Raw genomic sequence first — 23696 nt, 5'->3', positions numbered from 1 at the left:
GTCCAGATTTACGCAGCTGTAAGGAGCCAATGAATGAGTCATGGAGATAAATCCTTAATACAAAACTTTTAGCAAAGTTTTCTCAATAACACAACAGATGGTTTTCCCCTCATTGCCATGCTAGTGCCTATAAGCTCTGGTGCATTAAAATAGACTCAAGCACTTCATACCCTGCCCTCCACACCAACATGTAGTCCTTTTAGGCTGTCCAATGAAAATGCTGTTCAGATGTAATAGAATCACCCGAAACACATTCACCAAGAAAACATTTCAACTTCTCCAAAGGATCACACTGATGCTATGTGATAGGATCCCTATCCCTCCTCGTACTTGTACAGCTTGTGACACGGTTGACCACACCATCCTCCGCTAACACCTCCTCATTGTCATCCAGCTGGGTGCGATTTCTCTTACCTGGTTCCATTCTTATCTTTTAAAATCTTTTTTTATTCCTTTTCCCCCCCCACAGGGCCATCTGTCACTGGGTTCTATGTTGTGCTTTCACAAAGCACTGATCCTACTTTGGCTATTAACACACTCTGCTAACTTACCTTTATTCCACTATCAGCACCTTCTTTAATCTTTAACTCGACCATTAATACTCCCTTTGTTTAGTGTCCATGACATCTTTGTCAATTTCTCCTGAGCTCCCGCCTATTCCTGACCCTCTATTTTGCTTCACCTGCTCCACCCCCTCTTAAACATCATAATATCCATCACATTTCTACTTCTCTTTAGACTCAAAACATTAACTCTGTTTCTCTCTCCACAGATGCTGCCAGACTTGCTGAGTTTTTCCAGCATTTTCTGATTTTATTTCAGATTTCCAGCATTGGCAGTATTTTGCGTTTGTTATTGGGACCCATATCTGTATTCAGTACCTTCAGCCATTCCTTGACATCAAATGGAATGAATCAAATTGGCTGATGATTGGCATCTATGATGCTGGGAATCTTAGGAGGGAGGAGGGATGGATATCCACTCGTCACTTCTGGTTGAAGATAGTTGCAAATGCTTCAGCTTTGTCTTTTGCATGCGCTGGGCTCCTCCATTTTTAAGAATGGGGATATTATCATATGGGAACAGACTGGGTAAATGCACTTGCATGAAGGGTAAAAGCCAAAACAATTGGGTTGAATGACTTGTTTCCATTCCACAATTTTCTAAATTACCTGCTGAGTTCTCCCAATATCGCTGCTAACAGGGAGCTCTTGCCACAGCCGACCTTTCCAACAACTCCTATCAGCTGCCCCTGCAGATAGATTGAAACAGAATCTGTCAGTCTAATAACCGCATTCCTTAAACATAATCCCAGATCAAAAGAGAAGACTCAGCTGGTAAAGTTAGTGTCTAGATCATACAGAACAGCAAATCACAGCTTTGGTTCCTGGTCTTTGCTGAGATGGCAACAGGACACTACAACAAGCAAAGGAGAGGCAGGGGAAAGGCAGTAAGGTTTCTTTACTGGAAACTGTGGTATTCTCCTTTGCGAAACAGCCTTGTACCTCATGGCCCGGCCAATTTCATGAGGTACCAAAGGAGACCACCACCCATGAGGCTGTACCCCAGCAGGAGAGAAGAGGAAAATAGGAAGATTTCCATCAAGACTCAATAGCTATTTCCTCAATAGCTGGGTGTTGGGAAATAAATGGAAAATATTTAAAATCTTTCTATTCACACCTCATATTTAGTATCTCGCTGGTGAAAGCTCCTATGTAAACCAGCTCTTACACAAAGATATTGTAAGTGTCTGCACTGCTTGCAATTACCTGAGTCTGTAAGTGGCAGCATGATAGGTGTTTAAATGTCAGAGGTGTTACACCTAGCCTGTTACAGAACATTGCCAAACACACAAGTGACTTGTTTTAGTAAAAATTATAGAATCTTACGGCACAGGAGGAGGCCAATTCAACTCGTTGTGCCTGTGCCTGCCATTGATTTAATTCTGTTGCCTCTGATTACAGACCAGCTTGCCAGAGGAAACTGTTTCTCCTTATTTGGCCTATCAAAGCCCCTTCGAATTTTGAATGCCTCTATTAGGTTTCCACTTAAAATTGTGATCTAAGAACAATCCTGACTTGTCCAGTCTCTCTCGACATAACTGAACTCCTGAAGCCCTGGTGCCTTCCGGATGAATCTGTTCTGAGCCCTCTCCAACACCTTGACATTACTGTGAAAGTATCATGCCCAGAATTGTACATAATAATCCAGTGTTTTGTCAAGGTTTGGCATGATTTCCTCATTTTTAGATTCAGTACTCTTGTCGACAAAGCCAGTTTTTTTCCTCCAGTTTTTCTCCAGTATAAAATAGATTAAGCTAAGGAAAGGTAAGGGTTCTAGTTATTATTTAAAGTACATAAATGATTTTTACTGCATTTAACTTAAAGTAAGGGATTTTTTTCAATTAGAGGCATGGCAGGGCAGCTCAGTCCCATGTTATGTAACGCTTGCAACATGTGGGAAGTCCTAGATGCTCCTTGCGCTCTGACCGACCACATGTGCAGAAAGTGCCACCAGCTGCAGCTACTTGAGCTCCGGGGTTTCGGAGCTTGAGCGGCAGCTGGAGGCACTGAGGTGCATCCACGAGGCTGAGAGCTTTGTGGATAGCACGTTTTTGGACGTGTTCACCCCATAACTTATGACTGAGAGGGAATGGGTGACCATCAGTCAGAAGAAAGGTGTTAGGCGGGTAGTCAGGAAATCCCCAGGATGCATCTCGCTCAAGAACTGCTTTTCTGTGTTGGAAAATGGTGAGAGTGACAGATCCTCTGGGGAGTGCAGCCACGCTCATGGCACTGTGAGTGGCTCAGCTGCACGGTGGGGGACGGAAAAGAGGTGAAGAGCAATAGAGGTAGAAGACTCGATAGGAAGAGGAACAGATAGGTGTTTCTGCAGCTGTAGATGTGACTCCAGGATGGTATGTTACCTCCCTGGTGCCAGGGTCAAGGATGTCACTGAATGGCTGCAGGCCATTCTAAAGTGGGAGGGCAAACAGACAGAGATCGTGGTACATACTGGTGCCAACGACACGGGTAGAAAGAGGGATGAGGTCCTGCAAATAGAATTTAGGGAGCTAGGAAGCAGGTTAAAAAACAGTACCTCAAAGGTAGTAATCTCTGGATTACCTCCAGTGCCACGCGCTTGTGAGTACAGAAATAGGAGGTTAGTCCAGATGAATGCATGGCTGGAGAGATGGTGCAGGAGGGAGGACTTTAGATTTCTGCGACATTGGGACTGTTGCTGGAGCTGGTGGGACCTGTACAAAGCGTACGTGTTGCACCTGAACAGGAATGGGGCCAACATCCTTGTAGGCAGGTTTGCTAGTGCTGTTGGGGAGGGTTTAAACTAACTTGGCAGATGGATGGAGTCCTGAGAGGAGGCTCAGCAGGGGGAGATGCACAGTCAAAATTAGAAGAGAGAGCAAGTGAGTCTGGAAGGCATAGAAATTATAGGCCAGTTAAGGCACAAGGGAGTTTGGTACGGTTGGATGGTATTTATTTTAATGCAAGGAGTCTGACAAATAAGGCAGATGAGTTGAAGGCACAAATTAACACAGGGAAGTATGGTCATTGCTGTCACAGAGACATGTTTGAGAGAGGAGCAGGATTGGCAGCTCAATATTCCAGAATATAGGGTCTTCAGGCGAGATAGGGAAGGAGGTAAAAGAGGAGGGGTATATCGCAGTATTGATCACGGAATCAATTACAGCAGTAAGGAGAGATATCTTAGAAGGCTCCTCAAATGAAACCATATGAGTAGAACTTAAAAACAAAAAAGGAACAATCACATTGTTGGGAGTGTACTATAGGCCCCCAAACAGTCAGAGAGAAATAGAAGAGGAGATATGTAGGCAAATTTCAGAGAAGTGTAATAATAATAGGGTAGTAATAGTGGGGGATTTCAATTTCCCCAACATTAACTGGGTTAGTCATTATGTGATAGGTTTAAGGGGAGCAGAATTCTTAAAATGCATCCAGGAGAGGTTCTTAAGCCAGTACATAGAAAGCCCTACAAGAGAAAAGGGGAGTCTTGAGGCAGATACCGAGGGCTCAAAACAGCGGAAGCTCTAAAGGAGTATAGAATATGTAGGGGGGAACTTAAAAAGGAAATTAGGAGAGCAAAAAGAGGGCATGAAACAACATTGGCAGGTAAAATAAAGGAAAATCCAAAGTTATTTCACAAGTACATTAAGAGTAAGAGGATAACTAGGGAAAGAGTAGGGCCCATTAAGGACCATATTGGTAATTTGTGTGTGGAGCCGGAAGGTAGGGTTCTAAATTAATACTTTGTGTCAGTGTTCATAAGTGAGAGGGATGACGTGGATATGGAAATCAGGCAGGACTGCGATATCATTAAATAAATTAGCATAGAAAGGGAGAAGGCTCTAAGTGGTTTGGCAGGCTTAAAAGTAGATAAATCTCCAAGCCCAGATGAAATGTATCCCAGGCTGTTGAGTGAGGCAAGGGAGGAGATAGCAGGAGAACTGGCAATAAGTTCTGTTGAAGGGTCATGAGGACTTGAAACGTCAACTCTTTTCTTCTCCGCCGATGCTGCCAGACCTGCTGAGTTTTTCCAGGTAATTCTGTTTTTGTTTTGGATTTCCAGCATCCGCAGTTTTTTTGTTTTTATCTAATAATTTTCATTGTCTCTCTGGCCACAGGAGAGGTGCCAGAGGACTGGAGGACAGCCAATGTGGTACCGTTATTCAAGCAAGGAAGAAGAGATAATGCAGGGAACTGCAAGCCAGTCAGTCTAAGCTCAGTGCTAGGGAAACAATTGGAAGCAATTCTGAGGGACAAAATTAATCTACACTTGGAAAGACAGGGATTAATCAAGAACAGTCAGCATGGTTTTGTTCAGGGGGAGGTCATGTTTGACCAATGTGATTGAATTTCTCGAAGAGGTGACTAGGTGTGTAGATGAGGGCAATGCATTTGATGTAGACTACTTGGACTTCAGCAAGGCTTTTGATAAGGTCCCGCATGGGAAACTGACAACAAAGGTAAGAGTCCATGGGATCCAAGGCAATTTGGCAAATTGGATCCAGAATTGGCTGACTGGCAGGAAGCAGTGGGTGATGGTTGAGGGGTGTTTTTGTGACTGGATACCTGTGTCCAGTGGGGTTCCACAGGGATCGGTGTTGGGTCCCTTGCTGTTTGTGGTATATGTAAACGATTTAGACTTGAATGTCGGAGGGTTGATTAGTAAGATCGCGGATGACACGAAAATTGGTGGGGTGGCAAATAATGAGGAGGATAGCTTTAGATTACAGGAGGATATAGACGGGCTGGTCAGATGGGCTGATCAGTGGCAAATGGAATTTAATCCGGATAAATGTGAGGTGATGCACTTGGGCAGGACAAACAAGGTACGAGAATACAGGATGAATGGCAGGACCCTGGGAAGTACTGAGGATCAGAGGGACCTTGGTGTGCATGTCCACTGGTCCGTTAAGGTAGTGGGACAGGTAGATAAGTGGTTAAGAAGGCATATGGGATACTTGCCTTTATTAGCTGAGGCATAGAATATAAGAGCAGGGAGGATATGCTGGAACTGTATAAAACGCTGGTTAGGGCATAGCTGGAGTATTGCGTGCAGTTCTGGAATCGGAAGGATGTGATTACACTAGACAGAGTGCAGAGGAGATTTACTAGGATGTTGCCTGGGCTGGAGAGTTTTAGTTATGAGGACAGATTGGATGGACTGAGGTTATTTTCCCTGGAGCAGAGGAGATTAAGGGGGTACATGGTTGAGGTGTATAAAATTATAAGGGACATAGATAGGGTAGACAGGAAGGAACTTTTCCCCTTGGTGAAGGGATCATTAACCAGGGGGCAGAGATTTAAGGTAAGGGACAGGGGGTTGAGAGGGGATGTGAGAAAGAATTTTGTCACCCAGTGGGTGGTGGGAATCTGGAACTCACTGCCTGAAAGGGTGGTAGAGGCAGAAACCCTCGTAACATTTAAGACGTATTTGGATGTGCATTTGCGATGCCAAGGCTATGGGCCTAGTGCTGGAAAATGAGATTAGAACAGTTAGGTACTTGTTTGACCGGCGCAGACTCGATGGGCTGAAGAGCCTTATTCTGTGCTGTAGACTTCTATGACTCTATGAGGTATTCCAAAAGATTTCTTGGTCACCTTATTGCCCTCCGACCTTCAAAGATACAGCTTTAAACTAACAGAGGGGGAAGAGGATCCAGGTGCAAGGAGATTTAGAAATCCAAAGAGAAAGGTCGTGGCATCAGAACAGTATAGTGATGTAGGTAAAGACAAGCAGAGTGGGACAGGAAGGGACACAGAGTTTAACAAAAAATGTACATCAGCGAATGAAGTCATTACAGGGAATCGAATTGAAGAATTTGATGTTCTTTATTTGAATGCACCAGGCAATTGCAATAAAATAGATGAATTAGTGGCACAAATAGAGGTAAATTATGCACAGGCGAGTATGTCTTCAAATCACCTGGTGGGTCGGGAGCTGATTTGTCCGCTCCGCCGTTACCCGAGGGGATCAAAGGTCTGAGTGCCATTTTTAAATGCCATCCAAGCACACACATCTCATTCACCCTGCTTCCCTGTCTCCAGGATATCCACAGTGATGTGTGGCAACCAGAATAACAAGGCTGCAAGGCACAATAAGGTGGCTGCACCGCGTTTCTGCCCCTCAAGGCCTTGATCCAAGGAGTGCATGAGCACAGGGATGTGCTCTTTGCCAGGGAGGGCTTCAGAAAGTACACCAGCCTCACCTCTCTGGCCTGGGAGGTCAGAGCAGAGGAGACAAAGTGGTTGGCCACAGCATCCACACCGCCATCCAGTGCAGGAAGAGGATGAATGATTTTATCCGTTCCTCCCTCCAATATCAAACTTTCATCATGGTATCATGTAATCCAAGGGCTATTCTCTTCAGGGGTCTCACACAGCCATTATCAGGGGACACATATCACCAATGATTTCTCATGGAAACTCACCTGAACCACCATCCCACCTATCATGCTGCACACATTCCATCCTCACCCCTTCTGGGGAGGGTTCACCACGCAAGGGCCATGCACCTTAGCCAACCTCAGCTGCATCCCTTCTCATCACATTCCTTTTGCTTGCCTGCATCCAGGGCAAGCTGGCCCACAACAAATGGGAAAGATCCCGGACTGGAGGAGGAAGGGCCGACATCGGAACCCATACCCAGATCGAGGAGGATGCCGCCAAGCTGTCTGGGAAGGACAGGGATCACTCCTGTGGGGAAGAGGAGATTGGCTTGTCCCAGCAACCTACTACAGCTGATACCCTCCATAATTTCACCACATACTGACATTCAAGGTGAGTGATATGCAATCTTGCAATCTGCCTGCTCATGGTCTGAAACTCTTCTCCCTCTTATGGCACCAGTAGATCTAGGCAGACAAAGAGGATCAACATGAGCCTCAGCCTCCAGACCAGCTCAGATGAGGAAGCTGAGAAAGCCACCAAGGAAGACCTATCACTGCACTCACCCGCATACTCCACCAGCAGAAAGACACATCTCAGTGGGCCAAAGCTCTAGATAAGGCTTGGGGCCACCTACTGGAGAACACCTCACTGACATGTCTCCACAGCAGTTGGAAGCAAGTTCAGCCCAGCTCTCCGGCACTCAGAAGGCTGCTGGACACCAGCACCCACTCAGTCCGAGTCAGATGATGAGCTTCGACAAGCAGCTGCCATCACAATGATGGAGGTGCAATGACAGATGACGGCACATCAAGCACAGATGTGGTGGTCACTCAGCAGACTAGGGCAAACAATGGGAGAGTTCATTAGTGTTCTGCCTGATGTTATGGCTCTGACATGCAAGTGCATCATGGTCACCATGGAAAGGCTGGCCATCATCATAGAGACCTTGGTCCTGCAGGTTTTGCCAGAATTGTGCTCAGCCCTGGACTCCATGGTTTCACACACAGTGGCACTATCAGTGTTTAGGCAAGAGGGGGACAAGGCACCTTGACTTCCCTCCAGATGCCTCTTCTCCTCAAGGAGTCAGGGAAGGCCATATATTTCCAAGTCAAGGTAGTGAGTGATTTGGAGGGGAACTTCCAGGTGGTGGTGTTCCCATCTATCTGCTGCCCTTGTCCTTCTAGATGGTCGTGGTCATGAGTTTGGAAGGTGCTGCCGAAGGAGCCTTGCTGAGTTCCAGGGCAGGAGATTCTTATCATGCTGGGGCCCTCCAGGCCTCAGGTCACCAGAGGATGTCCGCCAAGGTCATCACAAACATCAGGACGTCGCAATCAGCAGGTTGTCTTCACCCCTGCTGCGGATGTCGGGGCAGCACCCAGGTGTAGCGGTAGGGTTAGGGAACTTGAGAAATGTGGAAATCACTTTTAGGTCACGGGTGTGCACTGTAAAAATATTGCACTTTTGTTAATACATTTGATGTTTAAGTAAATGGCGTGGTCAACTGAATGTGTTGTGATTATGAATCCTCTTATTTCAAGTATTAGCCATTCTCCCACTCTGATAGTCACCCTCTGTGAGATTCACATTCACATGGTGTCAACCTCGTTGAAAATAGTTTCCTCATCCTTGTGTGATGTCAGGGAGATGTGTTAAAATCTTTATTGGAAATGTGTTCTCAATGAGCTTGTAACCTTTCTTCCTCTCGATACACCATTGTACGAGAACAGCTCAGCAGTCTTGAGGGATTACAGCAGTTGTGTCTCCTCAGTGGTAGTGATAAAGGACAAGACATGAACAGGAGGAGGAAATCCCCAACCATGTCCTCATCTTATTAGCCGCTGTGGTTTCTCATTAATGTGGTGACGACTGCATCAAGCTGCCAAAGCTTATTCATTGTGTCAGCTTTCACTTCCCAGAGCGAGTACATACAGGGCACACCGCTGACCTTCTGAGAAATCATGGTCTGGTGAATCATGAGGCTTGAAAGTGAAAGTCTGAATGCTGAACTCGCTCTCGATGTGACTGGTTGGACATCCCTTTAAATGCAATGGAATAGCATTAAGGGCCAGGAGAAATGTGACCATCTCCCCTTGCCTTCACTTTACTCCTCCTGGAATCTGGTAGCAATGAACGTGGCATGGACAGGTCTCCCACATTGTGCTTCCGCGATAGCGTCACCCTTGGAAGTTGACCCTCATCACCCTCTTGGGGTTCCTGGCACTATTCTTCCTCCTCCGAGGAGTTTTCATCCTCCTCCATTTCAGCCCCTGGCAAGGGAACACCTCTTTGCAGCGCAAGTCTGTGAAAGCCAAACACACAACATTGATGCGTGAAACCCGATCGGGAGTGTACTGCAGAGCCCCACTTGAGCGGTAAAAAACATCGGAAGGGCATCTTCAGGATGTCAATGGTCTGCTTGATCAGGAACTGTGTGGGGCTGTGAACTGTGTTGTACCTCTCCTCCAAAGCATTCTGGGGCTGATGCATGGGTGTCATGAGCCAGTGTTTCAGTGGGTACCCCTTATCGCCAAGCAGTCATCCCTTTAAAGCTAGATGCTCAGGCACTTCAAACATCTGAGGCACTTGGAAGTGACTCACAATGTATGAGTCTTGGCAACTCCCAGGACATTTGGCACAAATTTGCTTCCGATGATCACACACCAGTTGAACATTGATGGAATAAAAGCCTTTACAGTCGATAAATATTAGGAGCTGCTGATATGGAGCCCTTAAAGCCACCTGAGTGCAGCCTATTGCACCCTCCACTCTTGGGAAGCCTGAGATAGCTGCAAGACCATTGAATCTCACAGCCTGGCTATCTTCATCGAGTGTAAAACTCACAGTGATGGTCCTTGCTGTAGAGGAAATATATGACCTCATTGATGCATCGATGTGTTGTGGTCTGCGAGATGCCGCACACGTCACCTTTGGATCCTTGGAATGATTGGCAGGCAGAGAAATTGAACGTGGTGGTCACCTTCAAGGACATTGGTAGGAGGTAGCATTCGACTCCACAGGGTGTTTGGTCCTCCCGAAGAATGTGGCAGATGTGATCAACCAGAGCTCAGGACAAGCACAGACTTGAGCAACATTGTCTCTCACCCATTGTGCAAATGGAAGAGTCTTCTTTAGTAGACCCTTGGTCTAGCAAGTCACCTTCATGGTTTGGCTCGATCTCCCTGATCGTCATGTTCTTGCTGTGGCTCCACTGCACCCTAGACCTCAGGCAGTGCCTCCTCCTGAAGCTGCGCTTGGTATCACTTGAGAACCCGCAAAAAGCAGCATTAAGCCCTGGATCCACAACTGTTCTGTCCTTCTCTTTGAAATGATAGATTGAATGGATTCATGAATAACAAGTGAACATCGTGAAGCTCGTAATCTTGAACCAACAGCAACTGCAATGGTCCATAGTGGCTTCAGCCCCACTAGCCTTGTCACTGATGCAGCCTTGTATCTGAGATGCTAACACACACATCAGGTGATCAAGATGCCATCCTGAGACTTAACATCTGAATCCCACAGAGGTTGGAGAAGCTTTGAATGACACCTAATTTAGCTCTGCTCCAATCTCTGATCTGGTAGATTTTTTATCAATAAGTTGCTCATGACTAATGACTGGATGCCCTTTAGCCCATTCGGAATGCCTGTTCCCAGAAAGCACATGACAGTCCTCCATTGATGGGATTTTTTTTTTCTTAACTCATTCATGGGATGTGGGCTTTGCTGGCTAGGCCAGCATTTATTGCCCATCACTAATTGCCCTTGAGAAGAGGGTGGTGAGCTGCCTTCTTGAACTGCTGCAGTCCTGTTTCTTTGTAGCAGTTTCATACAACTAAGTGGCTTGCTAGGCCATTTCAAAGGGCATTTAAGAGTCAACCACATTTCTGTGGGTCTGGAATCACATGTAGGCCAGGTAATGACGACGGACTTCCTTCCCTAAAGGACATTAGTGAATCAGGTGGGTTTTTACAACAAATGACAATGGTTTCATGGTCATCTTTAGGCTTTTAGTTCCAGATTTTTATTCGATTAAAATACCACCATCTGCCGTGGTGGGGTTCAAACCTGGGCCCCCAGGCATTACCCTGGGTCTCTGGATTACTAGCCCAGCAAAAATACCATGATACCATCACTTCCCCCGATGTCAAATATGCAGCACCTTTGCCTCCTTAACGGTTTCCTGCATTTCCAAATTTCACATCCCTATGTGTTCAAGTTGAAATGCAGCAACTGTAACGTTAAGCCAGTGACCCCGATATATCCCTGTTATAGCACGGCAAAAGGCAGGGGTTCTAACGACTATATTCACAAAGAGATCTTCCTCCTTTCTCTCAGCTCTGACTCCATTGTAATCTTGTGGCACCAACAAGTTAGAGGCAGCCCCTCCAGGGTTCCAGCAGTGCACTACTCGCAGATGATCTCAGAACTCTCCTGTTCAGAATCAATTCTACTTTCATTTTAAAATGGCGCTATTAGTTCAAGACTGCAAGTTGGTGGTTCTCCGCTATTACTTCAAGACCAGCTTCAAAGCTCCCTCTCTCAGTCCACAACTGTCAAATTTACCTGGAACCTCACGATGTGAAGGTAGAGATCCCTCTGGATGATCTCCAGCCTCCCCAATCATACTGGATCCCATAATTGTTGTGATCAACATTCCTACTCTCCGGTCTGAGCCTATCACATTGACGTGCCCACGGGTCCATTGAGGACCTCACTGCTCCCCATCTAGAGGCTGTGTACATGGTGACCCAGAAAGGAGCCCCAACTCCACCATTCCCAGGAAAGCTTCACATACCACCCACACCCACCCCGCCTTTGTTATGTTTTCCTCAAATACAGGCAACAGATGTCTCCCAATAACCATAACCATTCCATCTGCCGCCCAGTACGGAGACAGAAAAGCCCATGGACAGCGACTGCAAAACACCTTGCACACCAGGCTGTGCATTATCCCAGTTCAGCACACAGCCCTTGCCCCCCTCTGGAGCTGGAGTACAATATGTACACCATGCATTGCACTGTATCATGGCCTGCTGCACTCCATGACTGTCTCAGCTCTCTTAATCTTGACTGAGAAGTCCACAGAGCTCCAGGACTCTACTCTCTGATTCCAACCAGCTGGTCGCAGCCCAAGGACTTCAACTTTCAATGAGTTCCCCATTGGCCTCATGACTGAAAACTATACTTACTCCCTTCCTACCACCCCTACTTCATGAATCTCAGTGCGACCCATCCCAACAGGGATACGATTGGAGGATCCTGGGACAGGCAGTCAGCAACACCTAGAGGAGAGTGCGAGAGGAGGACCCTGGGACAGGCAGTCAGCAGCACCTCGAGGAGAGTGTGAGAGGAGGGCCCTAGGACAGGCAGTCAGCAGCACCTCGAGGAGAGTGCAAGAAAAAGACCCTTGGACAGATAGTCAGCAGCAACTCACGAAGAGTGCAAGAGAAGGACCCTGGGGCAGGCAGTCAGCAGCACCTAGAGAAGAGATTGGTGGAAATTTAAAAAGAGCAGAAGCTGAGAGACAGAGCGGAGATTTAAAAACAGCAGGAGCTGAGAGTCAGAGCAGAGATTTTAAAAGAGCGGGAGCTGAGAGTCACAGCAGAAGTTTAAAAAGAGCGACAGCTGAGAGTCAGAGAGGAGATTTAAAAAGAGAGAGAACTGAGAGTCAGAGTGGAAGTGGCACTGGAAATTTTGGATGCATTGGTGGTCATCTTCCAAAATTCTATAGACTTTGGAGCAGTTCCTACAGATTGAAGGGTGGCAAATGTATCACACAAAATCACAGAGCAGAAGAGGCCCATCGCGTCTGCACCGACATGTGAGAAACACCTGACCTACCTACCTAATCCCATTTGCCAGCAATTGGCCCATAGCCTTGAACATTATGAAGTGCCAAGTGCTCATCCAGGTACTTTTTAAAGGATGTGAGGCAACCCACCTCCATCACCCTCCCAGGCAGCGCATTCCAGACTGTCACCAGACTCTGGGTAAAAATTTTTCCTCACATCTCCCCATCCAGTGCAATCACATCCTTCCTATAATGTGGTGACCAGAACTGCACACAGTACTCCAGCTGCAGCCTCACCAAGGTTCTATACAACTCCAACATGACCTCCCTACTTTTGTAATCTATGCCTCGATTGATAAAGGCAAGTGTCCCATATGCCTTTTTCACCACCTCGCTAACATGTCCCTCTGCCTTCAGAGATCCATGGACACACACGCCAAGGTCCCTTTGTTCCGCAGAACTTCCTAGTGTCATGCCGTTCATTGAATACTTCCTTGTCAAATTACTCCTTCCAAAGTGTATCACCTCACACTTTTCAGGGTTAAATTCCATCTGCCACTTATCTGCTCATTTGACCATCCCGTCTATATCTTCCTGCAGCCCAAGACACCCAACCTCATTGTTAACCACCCGGACAATCTTTGCGTCTTCCGCAAACTTACTAATCCAACCCCCCACATAGTCATCTATGTCATTTATATAAATGACAAATAATAGGGGACCCAGCACAGATCCCTGTGGTACGCCACTGGACACGGGCTTCCAGGCACTAAAGGACCCTTCTGTCTTCACCCTCTGTCTACGACAACTAAGCTAATTTTGAATCCACCTTATCAAGATACCCCGTATCGCATATGCACTTGCCTTCTTTATAAGTCTTCCATGTGAGACCTTGTCAGAGGCTTTGCTGAAATCCATATAAACTACATCAACTGCACAACCCTCATCGACACACCTGGTCACCTCCTCAAAAAATTCAATCAAATTTGTTAGGCATGATCTCCCACTGAGAAAGCCATGCTGACTATCCCTGATCAAACCTTATTTCTCCAAGTGAAGATAGATTCTCTCCTAAAGAATTTTCTCCAATAGTTTCCCTTCCACTGACGTGAGACTCACTGGCCTGTAGTCCCCTGGCTTATCTCAACAACCCTTCTTAAATAGCACAACCACATTAGCTGTTCTCCAGTCCTCTAACACCTCCCCCATGGCCAGACAGGAATTAAAAATTTGGGTCAGAGCCCCTGCGATCTCCTCCCTTGCCTCTCTCAGCAGTCTAGGACAAAAATCATCCGGACTTGGAGGTTTGTCCACTTTTAAGCCTGCCAACACCTCAAATACCTTGTCACTCCCTATTTCAATTTGCTTAAGAACCTCGCAGTCTCTCTCCCCAAGTTCGATACCTTCATCCTCATTCCCTTGGTTGAAGACGGATGTGAAGTATTCTTTCAACACTCTAGCGATGTCCTCTGGCTCCACCCACAGATTGCCCCCTTGGTCCCTTATGGGTCCTACTCTTTCCCTGGTTATCCTCTTCCCATTGATATAACTATAGAATATCTTGGGATTTTCCCTACTTTTACCAGCCAGAGCTTTCTCATATCCCCTTTTTGCTCTCCTAATTGCTTTCTTAAGCTCCACCCTGCACTTTCTGTATTCCACTAATGCCTCTGCTGATTTGCTTCCATTGTACCTGCTGAAAGCCTCTCTTTTCCTTCTCAGCGTAACCTGAATATCTCTGGTCATCCATGGTTCCCTGGGCTTGTTACTTCTTCCTATCACCCTAGAGGGAACATGTTAAGCCTGTACCCTCTCCATTTCCTTTTTGAACACCCCCCACTGCTCTTCTGTAGATTTCCCCACAAGTAACTGCTCCCAGTCTGCCTTGGCCAGATGCTGCCTTATTTTACTGAAATCCACTCTCCCCGAGTTCAAAACATTTTTTTGCAGCTTGTTTATTTCTTTGTCCATGACAAGCTTAAATTGTACCATGCTGTGGTCGCTATCACTAAAATGCTCCCCCACCACCACCTCAACCACCTGTCTGGTTTCATTTCCCAGAATTAGATCCAGCACTGCACCGTCACTTGTTGGACCCTCTACATATTGACCTAAAAAGTTCTCCTGTACACATTTCAAGAAATCCATTCCATCCAAGCTCTTAACACTATGTCTATCCCAATTAATGTTGGGAAAGTTGAAATCACCTAATATAATTACCCTATTGTTACTGTTTTTACACACCTCCGCAAATTGTGCACATATTTGCTCCTCAATTTCCCACTGACTATAATACCTAACAATGTGGCTGCCCCTTTTTTATTCCCAAGCTCTACCCACAAAGCTTCATTCGATGCCCCCGCCAAGATATCATCTCTCCTTACTGCAGTAACTGACTCTTTAACTAATAATGCAATGCCTCCTCCTCTTTTACCCCCTCCCCTGCCTCGCATGAAGATTCTATATCCCGGAATGTTGAGCTGCCAATCCTGTCCCTCCCTCAACCATGTCTCAGTGATGGCTACTATATCACAATTCCACGTGTCAATCCTCACCCTTAACTCATCCGTTTTACCTGTAATACTCCTGGCATTAAAGTAGAGGCCATCCAGCTTTGCTTTACTCCCTTGAAATTTAATGCAGCTGTACTCCCTCTGACTTGATTGTTTTACTGTATTATGATGTGTCCCTACTCTGCCAACATTCTGTGTCCCCTCCCCCAGCCGAATTAGTTTAAACTTCTCCCAACAGCACGAGCAAACCCACCCGCAAGGATGTTAGTCCCGCTCTGATTCAGATGTAAACCGTCCCACTTGTACAGGTTCCACCTTCCCCAGAAACAGTCCCAGTGATCCAGGAATCTAAAACCCTCCCTCCTGCACCAACTCTGAAGCCACATATTCATCCACGCTATTCTCCTACTCCTGAGCTCTCTAGCACGTGGCACTGGGAGTAATCCAGAGATTACAACCTGAGAGGTCTTGCTTTTTAGTCTACTTCCGAACTCCCTGAATTCTTGATGAAAGAACTCATCCTCCTTTCTACCTTGGTCATTGGTACCGACATGTACCATGACCTCTGATTTATCACCCTCCTGCTTCAGGATGTCCTGCAGCCATTCAGTGACATTCCAGACCCTGGCACCAGGGAAGCAACATACCATCCTGGAGTAACGTTGATGGCCATAGTAGCACCTATCTGTTCACATGACTATGGAATCCCCTATTACTCTTGCTTTTCCTCCCCTCCTGTACAGTCAGGCTGCTTGTGGTGCCAGGAACTTGGATCTGTCTGCACTCCCTGGGGGAGCCAGCGCCCTCATCAGCCACCAAAATGGAATACCAATTTGCGAGCAGGACCCCAGGGGTCTCCTGATCTACCTGCCTGTTTCTCTTGGATTGCTGGGTGGTCACCTATTCCCTTGCTTCAAGTCCCTTCATCTGCGGTGTGACCACCTCTGTAAATGTGCTATCCACGATGCTCTCAGACTCGCGGATGCTCCACAGTGTCCCGAGCCGTCATTCCAGCTCTGAAACCCGAACTTCCGGGAGCTGCAGCTGGACACAATTCCTGTACACATCATAGAATCACACAGTGCAGAGGAGGCACTTCGGCCCATTGAGTCTGCACCGAAACATGAGAAACGCCTGACCTACCTACCTAATCTCATTTACCAGCACTTGGCCCATAGAATGTTATGACGTGCCAAGTGCTCATCCAGGTACTTTTCAAAGGAAGTGAGGCAACCCACCTCCACCACCCTCCCAGGCAGCACATTCCAGACCGTCACCATCCTCTGGATAAAAACGTTTTTCGTCACATCCCCCCTAAATTTCTTGCCGCTCACCTTGAACCTATGCCCCCTTGTGACTAACCCTTCAACTAAGGGGAACAGCTGCTCCCTATCCACCCTGTCCATGCCCCTCATAATCTTGTACACCTCGATCAGGTCGCCCCTCAGTCTTCCCTGCTCCAACAAAAACAACCCAAGTCTATCCAACCTCTCTTCATAACCTAAATATTTCATCCCAGGCAACATCTTGGTGAATCTCCTCTGCAACCCCTCCAGTGCAATCACATCCTTCCTATAATGTGGCAACGAGAACTGCACACAGTACTCCAGCTGTGCCTCAACAAGGTTCTATACAACTCCAACATGACCTCCCTGCTCTTGTAATCTATGCCTCAATTGAGAAAGGCAAGTGTCCCATATGCCCTTTTCACCACCCCACTAACATAAAATATAAGACTGAAGGTGTTGTATCTAAATGCACGCAGTATACGAAATAGGGTAAATGAGCTTGTGGCACAGATTGAAATTGGCAGGTATGATGTGGTGGGAATCACGGAGACATGGCTGCAAGGGGATCAGGACTGGGAGCTAAATATCCAAGGATATACATCCCATCGAAAAGATAGGCAGGCTGGCAGAGGGGTTGGGGTTGCTTTGTTAGTAAGAAATGAAATTAAATCGATAGCAAGAAATGACATAGGGTCAGATGATGTAGAATCTGTGTGGATAGAGTTGAGGAACCGCAAAGGTAAAAAAACCATAATGGGAGTTATGTACAGGCCTCCGAACAGTAGTCAGGATGTGGGGCACAAGATACACCAGGAGATAGAAAAGGCGTGTAAGAAAGGCAAGGTTACAGTGATCATCGGGGATTTCAATCTGCAGATAGACTGGGAAAATCAGGCTGGTAGTGGATCCCAAGAATAGGAATTTGTGGAATGTCTACGAGATGGCTTTTTGGAGCAGCTTGTGGTGGAGCCCACTAGGGAACAGGCAATTCTAGATTTAGTGATGTGTAATGAGGCAGATTTGATAAGGGAGCTTAAGGTGAAGGAACCCTTAGGAGGAAGTGACCATAATATGATAGAATTTACCCTGCAATTTGAGAGGAAAAAGCTGGAATCAGATGTAACGGTATTACAGTTGAATAAAGGCAACTACAGAGGCAAGAGGGAGGAGCTGGCCAGAATTGACTGGGAGATGAGCCTAGCAAGAAAGACACTGGAACAGCAATGGCAGAGTTTCTGGGAGTAATTTGGGAGACACAGCAAAAATTCATCCCTAGGAAGAAGAAGCATACTAAAGGGAGGACGAGGCAACCATGGCTGACAAGGGAAGTCAGGGACAGCATAAAAGCTAAAGAGAAAGCATACAATGCGGCGAAGAGCAGTGGGAAACCAGGGGATTGGGAAATCTACAAAGACCAACAGAGGACAACTAAAAAAGAAATAAGGAGGGAGAAGATTAAATATGAGGGTAAACTAGCCAGTAATATAAAAGAAGATTGCAAGAGTTTTTTTAGATTATATAAAGGGTAAGAGAGAGGCAAAAGTGGATATTGGGCCGCTGGAAATTGACGCTGGAGAAGTAGCAGTGGGGAACAAAGAAATAGCGGAGGAACTGAATAGGTACTTTGTGTCAGTCTTCACAGTGGAAGACACGAGTAACATCCCCAAAGTGCAAGAGAGTCGGGGGGCAGAGGTGAGTATGGCGGCCATCACCAAGGAGAAGGTGCTAGGAAAACTGAAAGGTCTGAAGGTGGATAAATCACCTGGGCCAGATGGATTACACCCCAGAGTTCTGAAGGAGATAGCTGAAGAGATAGTGGAGGTGTTAGTGGTGATCTTTCAGGAGTCAGGGAGGGTCCCAGAGGACTGGAAAATCGCTAATGTAACCCCTCTGTTTAAGAAGGGAGTGAGGCAAAAGACGGGAAATTACAGGCCGATTAGCCTGACCTCGGTCGCCGGTAAGATTTGAGAGTCCATTATTAAGGATGAGATTTCAGAATACTTGGAAGTGCATGGTAAAATAGGACAAAGACAGCATGGTTTCATCAAGGGGAGGTCATGCCTGACAAATCTGTTAGAATTCTTTGAGGAGGTAACGAGTAGGTTAGACAAAGGAGAGCCAATGGTGTTATGTACTTGGACTTCCAGAAGGCCTTTGACAAGTGCCGCACAGGAGGCTGCTCAGTAAGATAAGAGCCCATAGTGTTAGAGGCAAGGTAGTAGCATGGATAGAAGATTGGCTGTCTGGCAGGAGGCAGAGAGTGGGGATAAGGGGTCCTTCTCAGGATGGCGGCCGGTGACTAGTGGAGTTCCGCAGGGGTCAGTGTTGGGACCACAACTTTTCACTTTATACATTAATGATCTAGATGAAGGAACTGAGGGCATCCTGGCTAAGTTTGCAGATGATGTAAAGATAGGTGGAGGGACATGCAGTATTGAGGATGTGGGGATGCTGCAGAAGGATTTGGACAGGTTAGGAGAATGGGCAAAGAAGTGGTAGATGGAATACAATGTGGGCAAGTGTGAGGTCATGCACTTTGGTAGGAAGAATAGAGGCATAAACTATTTTCTAAATGGGGAGAGAATTCAGAAATCTGGAGTGCAAAGGGACTTGGGAGTCCTAGTCCAGGATTCTCTTAAGGTTAACTTGCAGGTTGAGTTGGTAGTTAGGAAGGCAAATGCAATGTTGGCATTTATTTCGAGAGGACTAGAATATAAAAGCAGGGATGTGCTGCTGAGGCTTTATAAGGCTCTGGTCAGACCACATTTAGAATATTGTGAGCAATTTTGGGCCCTGTATCTCAGGAAGGATGTGCTGGCCCTGGAGAGGGTCCAGAGGAGGTTCACGAGAACGATCCCAGGAATGAAAGACTTAATATATGAGGAACGTTTGAGGACTCTGGGTCTATACTCGATGGAGTTTAGAAGGATGAGGGGGGATCTGATTGAAACTTACAGAATACTGAAAGGCCAGGATAGAGTGGACGTGGGGAAGATGTTTCCATTAGTAGGAGAGACTAGGACCCGAGGGCACAGCCTCAGAGTAAAGGGAAGACCTTTTCGAACAGAGATGAGGAGAAACACTACCAGAGAATCTAAGGAATGGTGAATCTAAGGAATTCATTGCCACAGAAGGCTGTGGAGGCCAGGTCATTGAGTGTATTTAAGACCAAGGTAGATAGGTTCTTGATTGGTAAGGGGATCAAAGGGGAGAAGGCGGGAGAATGGGGTTGAGAAACATATCAGCCATGATTGAATGGCGGAGCCGAAGGGCCGAATGGCCTAATTTCTGCTCCTATGTCTTATGGTCTAACACGCTGGTCCCGGGCACTGGAAATGTCTCTGGCTTCCCACATGGAGCAGGAGGAGCACACCACAGCTTTGAGCTCTCCTGCCATGACTTATCCCTTTAAATTAAACTTTTTAAATCAATTACTCAAGGGCCCTTCTTTCCTGATCTTCATTACTATAGAATATACAAACTATAAGCCATAAAAAGGCCTTAAACTATAAGCGATTAAAGTAGTAAATGCTTAGCCAACCTGACCCACTACTTACCAGTCATTCCTTTCCCTTGTAGCCTCTACTGCTGCAGCAGGGCAAGATCACTCTGAAGATTTAAGAAGTTGGATAGCAAGGGAAAAATGCAAAGAGCCGCTTCCCCTATACACCGAATTCCCACTGTGCACCAAATTGCCAATACCCACACTCATCTGGTTGTATCTCACTCACGATGAGCTCTCTCCCCTGTTTGTGTACAAGCACACTGTAACACCACTATTTAAAAAAGGAGGGAGAGAAAAAACAGAGAATTGCAGAGCAGTTTGCTTAACATCAGTAGTGGGGAAAATGCTAGAGTCTATTTAAAAGACGTGGTAACAGAATACTTGGAAAGCATTAACGGGATTTGACAAAGTCAACATGGGTTTAATGAAGGGGAAAGCATGCTTAACTAATCTATTGGAGTTTTTTTGAGGATGTAACTAGAATAGATCAGAGAGAACCAGTGGATGTGGCAAATTTGGATTTCAAGAAGGCTTTTGATAAGGTCCCACATAAGAGGCTAGTGGGCAAAATTAAAGCACATGGGATTGGGGATAATATACTGGCATGGATGGAGAATTGGTTGACAGACCGGAAACAGAGAGTAGGAATAAATGGGTCTTTTTCTGGGTGGCAGCGACAACTAATTGTGTACCGCAGGGATCAGTGCTTGAGCCCCAGCTATTAATGATATATATAAATGACTTGGATGAGGGAACCAAATGCAATATTTCCAAGTTTGCTGATGACACAAAACTAGGCGGGGTTGTAAGTTGTGAGGAGGATGCAGGAGGCTTCAGGGCAATTAGACAAGTTATGTGTGTAGACAAACACATGGCAGATGCAGTATAACGTGGATAAATGTGAAGTTATACACTTCGGTGTGAAGAACAGAACGACAGAGTATTATTTAAATGGTGAAATATTGGGAAATCTGGATGTTAAAAGGGATCTGGGTGTCCTTGTACACCTGCCAATGAAAGTAAATAGGTAGGTGCAGCAAGCAATTAGGAAGACAAATGGTATGTTGGCCTTCATTGCAAGAGGATTTGAGTTCAGAAGGAAGGATACTGCAGTTATACAGGGCCTTGGTGAGACCACACCTGGAGTATTGCATGCAGTTTTGGTCTCCCTACCTAAGAAAGGATATACTTGTCATAGAGGGAGTGCAGCGAAGGTTCACTAGGCTGATACCAGGGGTGGTAGGACTGTTGTATGAGGAGAGATTGATTCGACTGGGCCTGTATTCAATAGAGTTTAGAAGAATGAGAGGGGATCTGCTTGAAACATATACAATTCTAACAGGGCTAAACAGAATGGATACAGGGAGGATGTTTCCCCTGGTTGGGGAGTCTAGAACCAGGATATGAGTTATATCTGAGGATATGGGGCAGGTCATTTCGGACTGAAATAAGGAAAGATTTCTTCACTCAGAGGATCGTCAACTTATGGAATTCTCTACCACAGAAGGCTGTGGAGGCCAGGTCACTGAATATATTCAAGAAAGAAATTGATAAATGTTTGGATATTAGGGACATCAAGGGGTATGGAGAGAAAGTGGGAATATGGCTTTGAGATAGAGGATCAGCCATTATTCATACTGAATGTGGAGCAGGCTCGAAGGGCTGAATGGCCTATTCCTGCTCCTAGTTCCTTTGTTTCTATGTTTATTGTGTCATACTGACACACACCCCCACTTTCCTATTCCAGGGTCTGCGTGCATCCCCTCCCACTCATATTTGGTATCCCATCCACCCCCAGTTTGTCAGCATTTCAGTTTCCCTTGTCGGGCTCCAGCTTCCCACCACTTGATCTGCCCTCTGCCAGCTCTCTTTCCCCCTCCTGCTCCACCCGCTTGCAAAGCCTTCCTACCCCTCTGTCTTCCATCATTCCCCTCCCTCCAAGCCCTTGCAATGCCTTCCTGCACCATTGCCCCGTGTGTCCGTTATCCTTCCCACCTCCTTCTTCCTCCTCCCCCAGTCCAAAGGCTGGTCTCTGTCTCAATGTTCTGCCCTGCCCGAGTGTTGCTGCACAGTGCTGTCCTCCAGGACAGTGGAGGCCCCCACCAGGAGCAGACCAATCCTACACACTGATGCAGCACTGTGCCAGGTCAGCTATGAATGCCACACTTACATCAAACTTGTGAGTGAAGTGAGGTCTGGCCACTGCACGCCACTCTTATCCAAATGTAACTCAGACCAGCATGATTTCCCACTAGTGTGACACAAGATTGAAAGGCAGCACGTGATCTGGTGAGCCACAGATTTAATGAGCATTCATGAGATGATAATGATTGCAAATAGCATTGACACCACTAGTCAACGGCATAGCTGATCTGCCATTAACCCGCCACTGAAAATACTGCAAACTGTTTTCATGCCAACGGGATTCTCGGATTCTAGATTCTCCGCTCCCGCACCAGAAACTGAACTGGACTAGCCACATAAAAATACTGTGCTACAAAAGCAGGTCAGAGGCTAGGAATCGTGCAAGTAACTCACCTCCTGACTCCCCAAAGCCCGTCCACCATCTACAAGGCACAAGTCAGGAGTGTGATGGAATACTCCCCACTTGCCACATCCAGCTCTCACAACACTCAAGAAGCTTGACACCATCCAGGACGAAGCAGCCCACTTGATTGGCACCACATCCACAAACATTCATTCCCTCCATCATCGACACCACCACCGTAGCAGCAGTATGTACCATCTACAAGATGCACTGCAGGAATTCATCAAGGCTCCTTCGACAGTACATTCCAAACCCATGACTAATCCCACCTAGAAGGACAAGGGCAGCAGATAGATGGGAATACCACCACCTAAAAGTTCTCCTCCCAGTAACTCACCATCCTGACTTGGAAATATATCGTTATTCCTTCACTGTCATTGGGTCAAAATCCAGGAATTCCCTTCCTAACAGCACTGTGGGTGTGCATACACCACATGGATAGCAGCAGTTCAAGAAGACAGCTCACCACCACCTTCTGATGAGCAACTAGGGATGGACATTAAATGCTGGCCCAGACAGCGAAGCCCACATCCCGTGAATGAATTTTTAAAAATTAGATGGAAAGGAACTGGCCACTTAAAATCATGAAGTTGAATCAGTATGGGTGAAAATCAGGAATAGAGTCAGAAAACACTGGTCAGTGCAGCTTATAGGCCATCTTCTCTAGTTAAACGGTTGGGAAGAGCATTAAGCAAGAAATTATTGGAGCTGTAACAAAGGAAATTTAATAATTGCTGGGACTTGAATCTTCGTATAAACTGAGACAATCAAATTGGCAAGAATAGTCTAGATGAGTTTGTAGAATGTTTTCATGACAGTTTCTTGGAACAACAAGTAATGGAACCCACAAGGGGGAAAAGTTATCTTAGATCTAGTATTGAGTAATGAAGCACAGTTAATTAGTAACGTCGTGGTAAAAGATCCTCTGGGAAATAGTGATCATAATATCATTGAATTCTATGTTAAATTTGAAAGTGACATATTCCATTCACAAGCAAAAATCTTAAACTTAAGCAAAGTCAATTACATATAAAAAAGACAAATCTAAAGGCACTGTATCTAAATGCACAGAACATTTGCAATAGGGTAGACAAATTAACAGCATAAATAGATGTAAATGG

At 46.1% G+C, this 23696-nt stretch overlaps 1 protein-coding gene across 2 annotated transcripts in view; it reads right to left on the bottom strand.

Annotated features, from left to right (window-relative positions):
- The window catches only part of abcc10 (ATP-binding cassette, sub-family C (CFTR/MRP), member 10), a 310704-nt gene that overhangs the window by 162081 nt on the left and 124927 nt on the right, over positions 1-23696 (bottom strand). For both annotated transcript variants that reach the window (XM_041187839.1, XM_041187840.1), the window contains one exon: positions 1173-1252. In XM_041187839.1, the coding sequence (XP_041043773.1) occupies positions 1173-1252 (80 nt within the window). The remainder of the gene's footprint in view (positions 1-1172; positions 1253-23696) is intronic.

This window comes from Carcharodon carcharias, chromosome 5 (assembly GCF_017639515.1).
Source record: "Carcharodon carcharias isolate sCarCar2 chromosome 5, sCarCar2.pri, whole genome shotgun sequence".
NCBI classification, from domain to species: Eukaryota; Metazoa; Chordata; class Chondrichthyes; order Lamniformes; family Lamnidae; genus Carcharodon; species Carcharodon carcharias.
This window is presented reverse-complemented; position numbering and strand designations above follow the sequence as displayed.